The following is a 12898-nucleotide window of genomic DNA, read 5'->3' as shown; positions in this document are numbered from 1 at the left end:
ATGGCATTGACCGCGAGCCGGACGTCGTCCCACGACATGCGCCTCGCCAGCTCCTCTGGCGCCATCCAGCCCGCTCCTCCGCCATCGAGTAGGTCCCCGACTCTAGTCACCCTGGCAGGCACAGCCCTGCGTTCCGCCAGCCACCCGAACTCGCGGACGTGGAGGTGCGGATTCCTGAACAGCGGCTCCCGGAGGACAGCCGCCGCTCCTGACGGGGGAGAGCTCCGCCTGGAGGCGACGTAATTCCAAACCCATAGTAGTTCCTGGTAAAAGACAGGCAGCTCCCGCAGGCTCTCACGCCTGCCGCTCCCCTCCAAAAACAGGAGCTGCGTGTCGTAATTGAGGCCGTGCAGCTGGCGGAAAAAATACGTCGCCAGCGCACACCATCTTGGAGGATTCTCGACGTACAGGTATCTCTGCAGCGTCCGAAGACGGAAAGTCGCAACCTGGGTGCGGAGGCACACCAACGCCTGACCGCCCTCCCTAAGCGGGAGACTCAGAACCGCGGCAGCGACCCAGTGCATCCTGTTGTTCCAGAAGAAGTCGACGAGCTTCTTCTGTATCTTGGCGACAAACGCGGGGGGGGGGTCAGAGTAACCAACCGGTACCACAACATGGCGGCCACCAGTTGGTTTATGACCAACGCCCGACCCCTGTAGGACAACACTCGGAGCAATCCTGTCCAGCGTCCTAAGCGAGCGGTGACTTTGGCCTCCAGCTCGTGCCAGTTCGCCGGCCAGGCGTCCTCGGCCGGGCTGAGGTAGACTCCCAAGTAGAGGAGGTGCGTAGTACTCCAGGCGAAGGGCCTGAACTCCTCCGGCAGAGAGTCCACCTGCCACTGACCCACCAGGAGTCCAGAACATTTCCCCCAGTTGATCCTGGCGGAGGATGCGTCCGAGTAAATCTGCTGGCATTCCCGCATCCTCCGCAAGTCAACGGGATCCGTGACCACGAGGAGCACGTCATCGGCGTAAGCCGAGAGGACCACCTCCACGCCCGGCCCTTGCAGAGCCAATCCCGCCAACCTCTTCCGCAAGAGGCGCAGGAAAGGCTCCACGCAAATGGCGTATAACTGGACGGACATGGGGCATCCCTGACGCACCCCCCTCCCGAAGCGAAGGGGCGCCGTCAAGGACCCGTTAACTTTAATCAGACACTCCGCGGCAGCGTACAGAAGTCGGATCCGGGCGACAAAATGCGTCCCGAACCCGAAAGCGCGCAGAGTCCCGAAAAGATACTCGTGATCCACCCTGTCGAACGCCTTCTCCTGATCCAGGGAAAGGAAGGCGACCGACAGACCAGCCCTCTGGGAATGGTGGACCAGGTCCCGGACCAGATGGATATTATCGTGAATGGTCCGGCCCGGGACCGTGTAGGACTGGTCGGGATGGATCATGCGGGCCAGCACGGTGCCAAGGCGAACAGACATGGCCCTGGCAAAGATTTTATAATCCGTGCTGAGGAGGGAGACCGGGCGCCAGTTCTTAAGGAGGCGGAGATCACCCCTCTTAGGCAGCAGGACGATCACCGCCCTGCGCCACGAGAGGGGCATCTCCCCGGTCGCCAAACATTCCCCCAGGACCCGCACGTAGTCGCCCCCCAGGACGCCCCAGAACGCCCTGTGGAACTCCACGGTCAGCCCGTCCAGCCCCGGGGACTTCCCCCTAGAGAGCTGGCGGAGGGCGCCGGACAGCTCCTCCAAACTCAGAGGAGCGTCCAATTTTTCGGCGCCCTCCAGGCCGACCTTCGGCAGGTCCTCCCACAAAACTCCGCGCGCGTCCTCGCTGGACGGATCCGGAGAGAACAGAGCCCCGTAATAGGCGCGGGTCTCCGCGCGGATTCCCTCCGGATCCGAGACCGGAGATCCGTCGTCGGCCAGCAGCTCCAAAAGCTGCTTACGGACCCCCCGTCTTTTTTCCAGCGAGTAGAAGAAGGGGGAGCCGCGGTCCAGGTCCCGCAGGAACTGGAAACGCGACCTCACGTACGCGCCTCGGGACCCGACGAGCCGCAGGTCCTTCAGCGCGCCCTTCTTCTCTTCGTACGCCAGCCGCAGGGCCGGGTCCTCGGCGACTTGACCGAGACGGGACTCCAGGTCGAGCACCTCCTTCTCCAACTGCCCGACCCGGGCCTCCCGCCTCTTGGTCGACCCCTTCGCGTACTCCTGACAGAAGAGACGGATGTGAGCCTTGCCCACATCCCACCATAGCCTCAAGGAGGGGAAGCCCCCCTGCTTCCTTCTCCAGCCGGCCCAGAACCGACCGAACGAATCCCGGAACCGCGCGTCCTCCAGCAGCAGGTTGTTAAAGTGCCAGTACGCGGACCCCCCCCCGGCGCGCGGCGGCACGAGCTCCGCCCACACCAGGTGGTGGTCCGTGCACGGCACCGGCCGCACGGAAGCCGTCGGAACGCAGGAGACGTACGCCCGGGAAATGTAGAGGCGGTCGATCCTGGACGCTCCTCCCCCAGACCTCACAAAGGTGAAGGCGCTGGAGTCGGGATGGAGATTACGCCAGACGTCCACCAAGTCGAGGGACCCGACCAGGTCCCTCAACTTCCCCACCGACGCCGGGCTCGGCTGGGTACCCGTGCGGTCCCTCGCCTCGAGGGTACAATTAAAATCCCCCCCGAGGACGACGCACTCGCCCGCGTCGATGGAGCCCAAAAGAGTGGACACTTCTTCAAAGAAGCGCGCTTGCTGCGCACCGGCCCCGGGGGCGTACACGTTCACTAGATGGAACGGCACGCCCCCCAGGCGAACAGTGACCTGGAGCAAGCGGCCCGGCACGAGCTCCTTGACCCCCAAGATCTCCGGCTGAAAATGCGGGGCCAACAAGATAGCCACCCCACTGGAAACACTGGAGAGGTGACTCATGTTGACCCCTCCTTGCCACTCCAGGAGCCACGTGGCCTCGTCTCCCGGAACGGTGTGGGTTTCTTGCAGGAAGCACACCGCATACTTCCCGTCCCGAAGGGCCGAAAAGTTATTAAATCTGCGGCTAGCTTCCCTGCTGCCGTTGACGTTGAGGCTGGCTATGGTTATCTTCATTTCAGAAGCACAACCAACCCCTACTTAAACCTAACGGGGGAAGGGAGGGCGGCCGCTAGTCGACCGCCACTCCCTTAGCAGCCCGGTGAGGAATGCCCGGAACCGACACAGCTCGGACGGGCTCACGCCCGCGTCCGCACCCATGGTCTTGTAGGCGACGCGGGCCGACCCGACGAGCAGCGCCAGCCCCGACCATCTGTCGAGGGCCCGCTGGGTCCTGTGGCGACCCTGGCTCGTGGCCACAAATTCCCGGAGCTCCCTGATGGGAATGAGAACGAGGGGGGTCCCGGCGAGGGGCGCGAGGTCATCCATCGCCTCGTCGGCGATGGACTCTAAGTCTTCCTCCGCCCTCACCACCGAGTCCCCGTCCTCCTCCGGGGGGTCGCCACCGGCGGCCGAACCGTCCGCCACGCAGTGCGCGTCGGGCGGCCCGGCCGCGACAGCCGGCCCCGCCTCCGCCCGGATCCCACCCCCAGGATCGGTAGCGGAGGATTCCCCCCCGGGCTCCTCTAGGGGGGCCGGGCCAGCAGGCGGCGGCGGTTCGGAGACCCCCTCCGCCCCAGGCGCCGGAACGACCGGAGAGACCGGAGAGACCGGAGAAAACGAAAGCACGGCCCCCTCCAAGTCGCCCGGCGCCGGAGACACAGACAGAGGGCCCTCCTCCGCAACGCCCCCAGCCTCCGACCCATCAGACGGGGAAAAATTCTGGCAAACCTCGACGAAGTCGAGCAGCACCTGGGAAAGGTCCGGGCCGCTCTGGGCGAGCTCATCATCAGAGGACTCGCCCGGCCCGGTCCCCTGGCCGCCCGACCCGTCGAGGGGCAAAGCCACCAGCAATGGATCCATTCCCGCCGCGGGTTGTTCCGCGACCCCCCCCACGGGCAGGGTCTCGTCCCCATCCCCGGGAGGCACGAGCTGGGCGAACGAAAGCCTGGCGCCGGAAGGAGAAGACATGGCGAAGGCTGCTTTCCCGGAGCCCGAGCGGGATCGGGGAAATCCCCGACCTCACCTCCCCAAGTTGACGTAGGTGGGGGAGGAGGAGCTCACCGGCGATATAGGGCGGGACGTTTGATAGGACAACCCTCTGCGCGGTGGCCTCCAGCGGGTCCACCGGCAGGAAAGTCCCGCCCACGGTGAGCCCCTGGGCGATGGCCAGGGCCACCGCCCGCTCGGACTCCAGGAAAAAGACAGCCTTCCCATACATTTTTGAGGCGGCGACTATGGCCGGAGGGCCGACAACCCCGGCCATGGCCTTCACGCACGCCTCAATAGTCATGTCGGGGTGGGTGTAGCTCTTCACCCCGAGCTTCATCGTCATCAACCGGAACGGCGACGGGGCAGCAGCAGCATCGGGAGCAGCCGAGGCTTTGGCCGCCGCCGCCGCACAGGTCATCGCTGGCCCCGTCACCGCCGAAGAAGTGCTCGCCATCGTGGGGCGGTTTTTAAGGAAGAGCTACACACACCCCAAAAGTCACAGGCCCCAAGAATCCTTTGGGATCCTTATTGCCTTGTCAGCCAATGACACTCATTTTTCAAAGTCATGATTGGCTCTGGGTGTCATCTCCCCCTCCTCCCTTTACTTGATTGGTGCTCTGAGAGAGGCTGCCACTTCTGATTGGGTATTGAGGAATGTCACTCATCACCTAGGCGGTCACGCCCTGGATTATCCAGCAGTATAAATACTAGGAGTTTGGGGGGTTGGTTAAATCCCAGCTTCTTACTTCAACAAAGTTTAGATTTAGCAATAAATAATAATAATAATAATTAGGATGGCTTCTCAAGTGCGTCAGAACTACCACAAGGACTGTGAGGATGCTGTCAACAAGCAGATCAACATGGAGCTCTATTCCTCCTATGTTTATCTCTCCATGGTGAGTCTTGTATTTCTGACCACTTCATAGTGGAGTCTATGTAATGTTACTTTACTAAATTCTGTGCTGTATCTAGCCCACCCCTCAATCTATGCACAGTAAATTCATTTTTAGAGCTAAAATTGCATTATATTAATTAATCATCTTGTGCATTAATTAAAAAACTGCCTCTCTGGTCCTTGCAGTAACTGAACCATATTCTGAGTATGTTAATGATTCTCTTTCCTGGGCTCTTGTGAGTGTGGTGTTGAAGTTTATATTTGGAATACACTCTGCATTCAAAGTGTGTAAATCAGAATTGTTATCCTCACTTCTAAATCACTCCATGGCCTTTCCCTACTTTTGCTTTTGCAATGAGGGGATGTAATCTTAAAATTAGAAGTAGCCCATTTAGGAGGGAAGTCAGGAGGTACTTTTTCACAAGGGTGGTGGAAATCTGGAACACTTTCTTTACCTGCTTTCTCCTCCCGCCCCCTAGCTGTGGATGCTGGGACAATTGGAGCTTTCAAGACAGATGGTTTTGTTGGGTAAGGGTCTCGAGGGGGATGGAGTAAAGCTACAGGTCAGCCATGATCAAATTGAATGGTGAAGTAGGCTTGAGTGGCTGAATGGCCTACTCCTGTTCCTAATATTCTTAATCTCCTAGTTTTAAGTATCAGTTTGTGCCCTTCTGTCTTTTCTCTAACTCCCTTTGCTTTAATGGTGGTAAATCCTTCAGCCACTTTGACCCTACTCAGGGGAACTCTCCCTTAACTCCTCTGCTTTCCTACTTCTTGACCTTGACCAAGCACTTCAAATTCTGAAGGCTTATGAACCTTTATTCCTTGGTATCTGGTTCTCCTCTGAAATGCCTTGATTAGTGTTGAAGGTGCCAAATTAATGCTGCTTGTGGTGATTTTTAGTTCCATGGGATGAATGTAGCCAGTAAGACTCAGACCAGTGTCTCCTCTTTGTACTACATGAACTGTGCACTGTGACTAGACTTTAATGGGTTTGCTTCTAATGCCCCTTGGCAATAGCTCTGGGCCAATAATTGTAAGTTACTATTTAATCTGCTCCCACCACCCTTTTCAGGCAGTTCATGCACTTGAGTTTGCTCATGTTGTGTCTTTTTTGCCATTTCCATTGGCCAGTTTCCCTATTGCTAGGGGTCAGATTGTCCACTCTACCAGGTTAGTGAAGTAAGTAGGCCTGTGCTAATGTACAACAAGTTCAGTGAGACTTGAACCCTTTGAAAGAAAGCAAAATCCAGGTTGGCTTTATGTACAATAACCATGATAGGTCTGCTATGAGATACACAACGACTTTTCTGATCTCTCCATAGTCCTATTACTTTGACCGGGATGATGTTGCCCTGCGTCACTTTGCCGAGTTCTTCAAGGAGCAGTCGCACGAGGAACGGGAGCACGCTGAGAAACTGATGAAATTCCAGAATCGGCGTGGAGGCCGAATCATCTTGGCGGACATCAAGGTTTGGCTCAATAAACGAGTGACCTTCTGTCTGGGACCCGTAGACTGATTGTTTCAAATACTTTCTAAAGCCATTGGTTCCAATTTATAACAAACAGGCCATTTGGCCAAGTGGGTCTATGACAGAGTTTATACTGCACGAGCCACCCCCCACTGTGCTTCATCTAGCCCTATCTGCATATCCTTCTATACACCTCTCCCTAGTACTTATCTAGCTTCCCCTTAACTACATCTGTTATTTGACTCCAGTAGTTGTGTTGGCTTAATGCTGTAGTTCTATTTTCTTCTAACACATTGGTTCATGGTAACATTAGATATTTGCACCCCTAATTTCCTTCAATACTTGTTTGTTTGTTTATTCCGTTGTACAGTGAATTGTCTGAATTTCCCTTTCCAGAAACCAGAGCAGGATGAGTGGAGCAATGGTCTGGAGGCGATGCAGAGAGCTCTGCAGCTGGAGAAGAATGTCAACCAGAGTCTGCTGGATCTGCACAAACTCGCCACTGTTAGGACTGACCCTCATGTAAGTTCTGGAAGCTGTAATGTGGGCATTTGTTAAGTTGGAGGTGGTGGTACCGTGAGCCTATTCAAAAGATCTTCACGCCCAATAGCTTTGTGTTGGTGCCTTTTAGGTTTTTGAGTGGTGGGAGGTTGGCCTACTGTGGACATTGACTAGTGAATGTGTCCCAGTGATTTTAGGATCTATGCCCCTATTCTGCAGGAAGTTTAATCTAATGATGCAGTAATTCCATTAATCTCAATTGCACCACAACACTATCCTGCAGTCCAAGTGGTTTGAACTCTTTCGGGAAGCAAGGATGTTCCTTGAAATCTGCTGTTGGACATAACTAGTTTCCCTCTTTTTCCAGTTGTGTGACTTCCTGGAGACCCACTACTTGGATGAGCAAGTGAAGATGATCAAGAAGCTTGGAGATCACATCACCAACCTGAAGAGACTGGGAGCCCCTGAGAATGGCATGGGAGAGTACCTGTTTGATAAGCACACCCTGGGGGAAGAGTGACTAAACTGACTGCAGGGATGAAGCCTATTGTGTTTAGTACTTGTATTTGTAATTGTGTGCGAGACTCCTGTCCTGTAGGGAATGATTGTTTGTGACTTTGTGCAAGAGCTGAGAGACCTGGGCTCTTAATGTGAAATGTCACTAACTGTAAATAAACTGTTCTATATTTGACTGGATTTTGTCTCCTTCTAAATTTTAGTGGTTTTTGTTCCAGTTAACATAACTTGGTTACATTTCCAGTATTACACTGGGCTGTGCAGCAGCGTTGTCATGGGATTTGGTCATAGAATGGTTACAGCACAAGAGGCCATTCGGCCTGTCGAGCCCATGCTGGCTCACTGCAGGAGCACTTTGGCTAGTACTATACCCTACCCTTTCTGTGGAGCCCTGCCATTTTATCCTTCAGGTACTTGTCTAATTCCCTTTTGGAAACAGAGATTGAGTCTGCCACCATCACCCTCTCAGGCAGTGCATTCCACATCCTAACCACTCGCTGCGTTCAGTTTTTCCTCATGTTGTCTTTGGGCCCCCTTCCAATCGCCTTAAATCTGTGTCCTCTGGTTCTCGACCCTTCCACCAATGGGAACAGTTCTATTATTTTTTTGGCAGGGTAATTTTAATCTATTTAACTTTGATATTCTATGTATTTCTTGGAAATTTGTCGATCTTGTGTTGCAAACAAACTGCAATGCTGTAATGCAACAGCTTAATGTACAAAGGTGTGTTCAGCCAAATGAGCTAATGGGACCAGGGACCCCTGAAGCTTGGTAAGAAGTAGGTTTTAGAGTCTTAAAGGAGGCAGAGAGGTTTAGGGAGGGCATTCCAAAGCTTGGGCTCTAGGCAGTTAAATAGAAGTACTTGCTGCCATGGTGATGAATATTCCCCCTGCCCTTGAGAGCTTGAAGAGAGTTATAATTTAGCCATTACAATGAAATACAAGTTATAATAAACACAAGGATGATTTGCTGTGACTGTGTTCTGTCATTTCAGTCCAATGAAGAGAAAGCTCTGGTTTCGCATTCTCTAAGAATTATATTTTCCCTGGAGAAGAGCAGTTTGTATTCAGTAAACTGCTACAGGTCCCCATCAGTCATTAGTGGGGGTAACTCCGTTAACAAACTCACCACTGCCGCTATAGCCTTTCTGGGCAGAGAAACAAATAACTGCTGCACAGACCAGCAATGTTGGAGCTCACTGAACTCATGATAAGGGGATTACAATTGATGTGGTGGTGGAGTAGAATCAACAATTGCCATATCGGCTTGCTATCCACATAACCTAATTAGAAGCAGGAGTAGGCCATGCGGCCCTTGAGCCTGCTCCACCATTCAATAAAATCAAGGCTGATCTTCAATCTCACCTCTACTTTCCAGCCCGATCTCCATATCCCTTGATCCCACTACAATCTAAAAATCTATCTGAGCCTTGAATATAGTTAATGGTTCAGCATCCACAGCCCTTTGGGGTAGAGAATTTGAAAATATCTTACTGGGAAACTGTGAGTACCCTACTGGGCTTTGTTCTGGGACCACTCTCCGTCCCCCTCCCCCACCATGTTTGACTAACCTGCCAACACTCATGGTCTTGGGTAAGGTATTGAAGGACGAGGAATACGTGCGGAACTGTATTCCCACAAAATATAATCCTTCCGGAAGGAGTAAATGTATTTCATTAAATGCACAAAGTAAAACCCCCAAGTTAAATAGATACTTCTCCTGAAACTCTCTTCCCCCTCCCTGCCTGTTCCATCAATGTATAAACCCAATACCGGCAGCTCCTCCATAAATGTATTGATTGGTATTCAGGCCCATTGTGCAGTTCATACCAAATAGCAATCATCCTTTCCAAGTCCGACTGCATCTCCATTTGTGTCCTCCACCCCCAGGAATGGATTCATCCGTTGATGATGCTGCAGCTGCAACACGCCAGTGTTTACACGCTAATTTAGGAACTTAGCTGAGAACTGCAGCGGGTGCAATGAAATTGCCGTCTTCAGCCATTCCACGTTGATGTCTTTGCATCTCTCGGAGGCATTTCTGGGGTATCTGAGTCCCCACATTTCACACGACGATGAGCCGCAATTCTACGAGTCGGGATGGGTTTGCGTGCTGACGGGTTTGACGGCTTCATGTTTCAGACAAAACAAAGTCTTCAGCTCACTCGATGTGAAAAACTTTACAGGCGCCCGTGTTTTAAGAATTACATCGAATTTACAGCACAGAAACTGGCCATTCGGCCCGACTGCTCCGTGCCGGTGTTTATGCTCCACACGAGCCTCCTCCCGCCCTTCTTCATCTAATCCGATCAGCATATCCTTCTATTCCCTTCTTTCCAAACTTCCCCTTAAATGCATCTCTGCTCTTCGCCTCAACTACTCCATGTGGTAGCGAGTTCCACATTCTCACCACTGAAGAAGTTGCTCCTGAATCCCCTGTTAGATTTATTAGTGACTATCTTATATTTATGGCCCTGAGTTCTGGACTCCCCCACAAGTGAAAGCATTTTCTTTCCATCTACCTTATCAAAACACCTTCATAATTTTAAAGACCTCCATTAGGTCACCCTTCAGCCTTCTTATTTCTAGAGAAAAGCGCCCCAGCTTGTTCAGTCATTCCTGATAGATATAACCTCTCAGTTCTGCTATCATCCTTGTAAATCAAATGTGCACCTTCTCCAGTGCCTCTATATCCTTTTTGTAATATTCTCCTTAGAGCAGAAAAGGCTAAGAGGAGATTTGATAGAGGTGTTTAAAATCATGAAGGGTTTCGAAAGAGTAAATAAAGAGAAACTGTTTCCAATGGCTGAAGGGTCGATAACCAGAGGACACAGATTTAAGATGATTAGCAAAAGAACCAGAGGCGACAGGAGGAAAAACGTTGTTACACAAGGAGTGGTTAGGATTGGGAATGCGCTGCCTGATGGGGCGGTGGATACAGATTCAATAGTGGCCTTCAAAAGGGAATTGGATAAATACTTGAAGTAGAAAAAATTCCAGGTTCCTGGGGAAAGAGCGGGGGAGTGGGACTAACTGGATTGCTCTTTGAACGAGCCGGGACAGACTCGATGGGCCGAATGGCCTCCTTCTGTGCTGCACTATTCTATGATTCTATGGAGACCAGAACCGTGCACCGTACTCCAAGTGTAGTCTAACCGAGGTTCTATACCAATTTAACATGTTGAACTCGGGTGCGGTTCGGCTGCAAGCACTCCCCGCACTGAGGTCAGAACGGCACTAATGGTAACTGTTTGCATCTCACAAAATCTATGAGGTCGACGTTCACCCCGCTCCGTGCCGATACATTTCCTACAGTCTGACTACAAAGAAGTACAGCCCTGGTAGCAGCTCCCCGAGTGACGGGCTAGAAAATACACCCCTGTTTTTCTGTGAGAAATTCCTGTCTTTACATCCGAAGGGATTGTGTGATGGGGAGAAATATTTAATGGAAAGTCAAGCCTCATGGGTCCCGGTTCTACAGAATCTGAAAATGTGAATGAATAATACTCTGGTGTAGGTTCCATAACACACAAAGGTGTTTCCAATCAATTTATTCCATTTTTTGAATATTAATTCATGGGATGTGGGCGTCGCTGTCAACGGCCAGAATTTCTCGCCCGGCGCGAATCTCCCTGGAGAAGGCGGTGGTGAGCCGCCTTCTTGAACCGCTGCAGTCCGAGCAGTGAAAGTACTCCCACAATGCTGTTAGGGAGGGAGTTCCAGGATTTTGACCCAGCGACGATGAAGGAACACCTTGAGCTTTAGAAAAGCAGCAAATTGTCATTTAATTCAAATGAGAGCATCAAACAACGAGAGACTTTCCGATTTGAAGAAGGTCAAGGAACCCAAAAGCAGTGACATCACCGAGACTGATCTCCCAAACCTGCCGGTTTTCCATAGCTCTGATTGGCTCTGGGTCTCCCCCCCTCCTCCCCCACACCCCCTCTCCTTTGTTAATTGGTGCCTGGATTCAGGAAAGATTCCTGATTGGCTCTCAGGGATTGTCAATCGTCATTGGTGATGTCATTCCTTGTTTGAATGCAGGCTGTCCCAGTAGTATAAATACAAGAGCTTGAGTTAGAAAGGGTTAGTTTTTGAACTTTCTAGGTGCTAGTGAGCAGTAATATTATAACAGGAAATAGTGAAGATGGCCTCCCAAGTACGTCAGAACTACCACAAGGACTGTGAGGATGCTGTCAACAAGCAAATTAACATGGAGCTCTATTCCTCCTATGTTTATCTTTCCATGGTGAGTCTTGTATTCCTTGTTGCTGTATTCTTAAAAGCTGGACATTCTGTAGTTCCATGAACTGGCTTTCAACAATATTTCTCTTGACTTCCTTACCTGGGGAAGCAATGTTTGAGCAGTGAGTACTTCAGGGTGATCATGTTGAGTTAATGGCCTGCTCCTTGTAGCAGCTGCACTCTGTTGAGCAGCTTTAATATACAGAACTAGCTCAGCTGCTGCCTGAGTTTGTAACAGAAGAGCACAAACCTGGTCCAGTGACTGTTGGTGCTTGTTGACATGAGACAAAGTTCAGTTTCAGTGGGGTGACTGTAGTGAGTGACATGATGGCAGGTCCTCACTAGCTTTCTCTTTAACTGGAAGTGAAGTTCTGGGAATCCTGGTGTTGAAGCCTTGTTCACTGCCTAGATCTCTTTGGCTACAAGGCACTTTGGGAGGTAGTCAATGAAGTCACCTGTTATGTGGGAAATGCAGCAGCCAATTTGTGCACAGTAAGCTTGCACAAACAATGAGACTCATCAGATCATCTGTTTTGGTTGAGGGATAAATATTGGCCTGGGAATCTGGAGAGAACTCCCCTGTTCTCTGAAGTAGTGCCTTGAGATCTTTCACATCCACCTGAGGACAGACAGGGCCTCTGTTTAACATCTCATCTGAATGACAGGAAATAGAGGAGGGACTACTTATCCAGCAGTAGAGTTTAGTTTGACTGGTCATGAAATATAATCCTGAACTGTAGTTTATAGTTTTTATTTGTTGGTTGACTTTCATCCTGGTTCTTGGGAGGAGAAGCTGGCCAACATGTTCAGATTAGTGAAGTGAATTGCATTTTGCTAGTTAACCAATGGTATCTTCAGGATCAAGGGAGAAGCCAGGGACAGGGTACTTGTTTGGATGATCAGCCATGATCTCACTAAACGTTGGAACAGGCTCAAGGGGCCGAATGGCCTACTACTGCTCCTATCTTCTATGGTTCTGTCTATTTTTGCAAGATTAAGAACTCACTAGCTAACTAGGGGTAAATATAATCTTGCATTGTATATGAAGATCTAGGTCTGATGAAGCTGTTTAAAATTCTCTCCACAGTCCTATTACTTTGACCGGGATGATGTTGCCCTGCGTCACTTTGCCGAGTTCCTCAAGGAGCAGTCACATGAGAAACACGAGGATGCTGAGAAATTGATGAAATTCCAGAATCGGCGTGGAGGCCGAATCATCTTGGAGGACATCAAGGTTGGATTCAATAAA

General features: G+C 51.5%; 2 protein-coding genes across 4 annotated transcripts in view; both read left to right on the top strand.

The window, feature by feature from the left end:
- LOC147099792 (ferritin heavy chain, oocyte isoform-like) overlaps nt 1–12898 on the top strand; it is a 346456-nt gene that overhangs the window by 132341 nt on the left and 201217 nt on the right. For 2 of the 3 annotated variants that reach the window (XM_085969132.1, XM_085969133.1), the window contains exons 1-2: nt 11517–11653; nt 12737–12883. The exons of the other annotated variant lie outside the window; for it this stretch is intronic. In XM_085969132.1, coding sequence (XP_085825258.1) covers nt 11552–11653; nt 12737–12883 — 249 coding nt within the window. In that variant the 5' untranslated portion in view covers nt 11517–11551. Of the gene's footprint in view, nt 1–11516; nt 11654–12736; nt 12884–12898 lie in introns of those variants that run through there. 3 annotated transcript variants of the gene reach the window in all.
- LOC147099798 (ferritin heavy chain-like) lies at nt 6786–7585 on the top strand. Its single transcript, XM_085969385.1, has 2 exons — nt 6786–6910; nt 7257–7585. Exons 1-2 carry the CDS (start codon nt 6824–6826, stop codon nt 7407–7409), a joined length of 240 nt encoding a protein of 79 aa, XP_085825511.1. The 5' UTR covers nt 6786–6823; the 3' UTR covers nt 7410–7585.

Source organism: Somniosus microcephalus, chromosome 28 (genome assembly GCF_052327205.1).
Source record: "Somniosus microcephalus isolate GS21.2 chromosome 28, FLI_Smic_1.0, whole genome shotgun sequence".
NCBI classification, from domain to species: Eukaryota; Metazoa; Chordata; class Chondrichthyes; order Squaliformes; family Somniosidae; genus Somniosus; species Somniosus microcephalus.
Note: the sequence above shows the minus strand (reverse complement) of the source record. Positions and strands in the feature narration are given on the sequence as shown.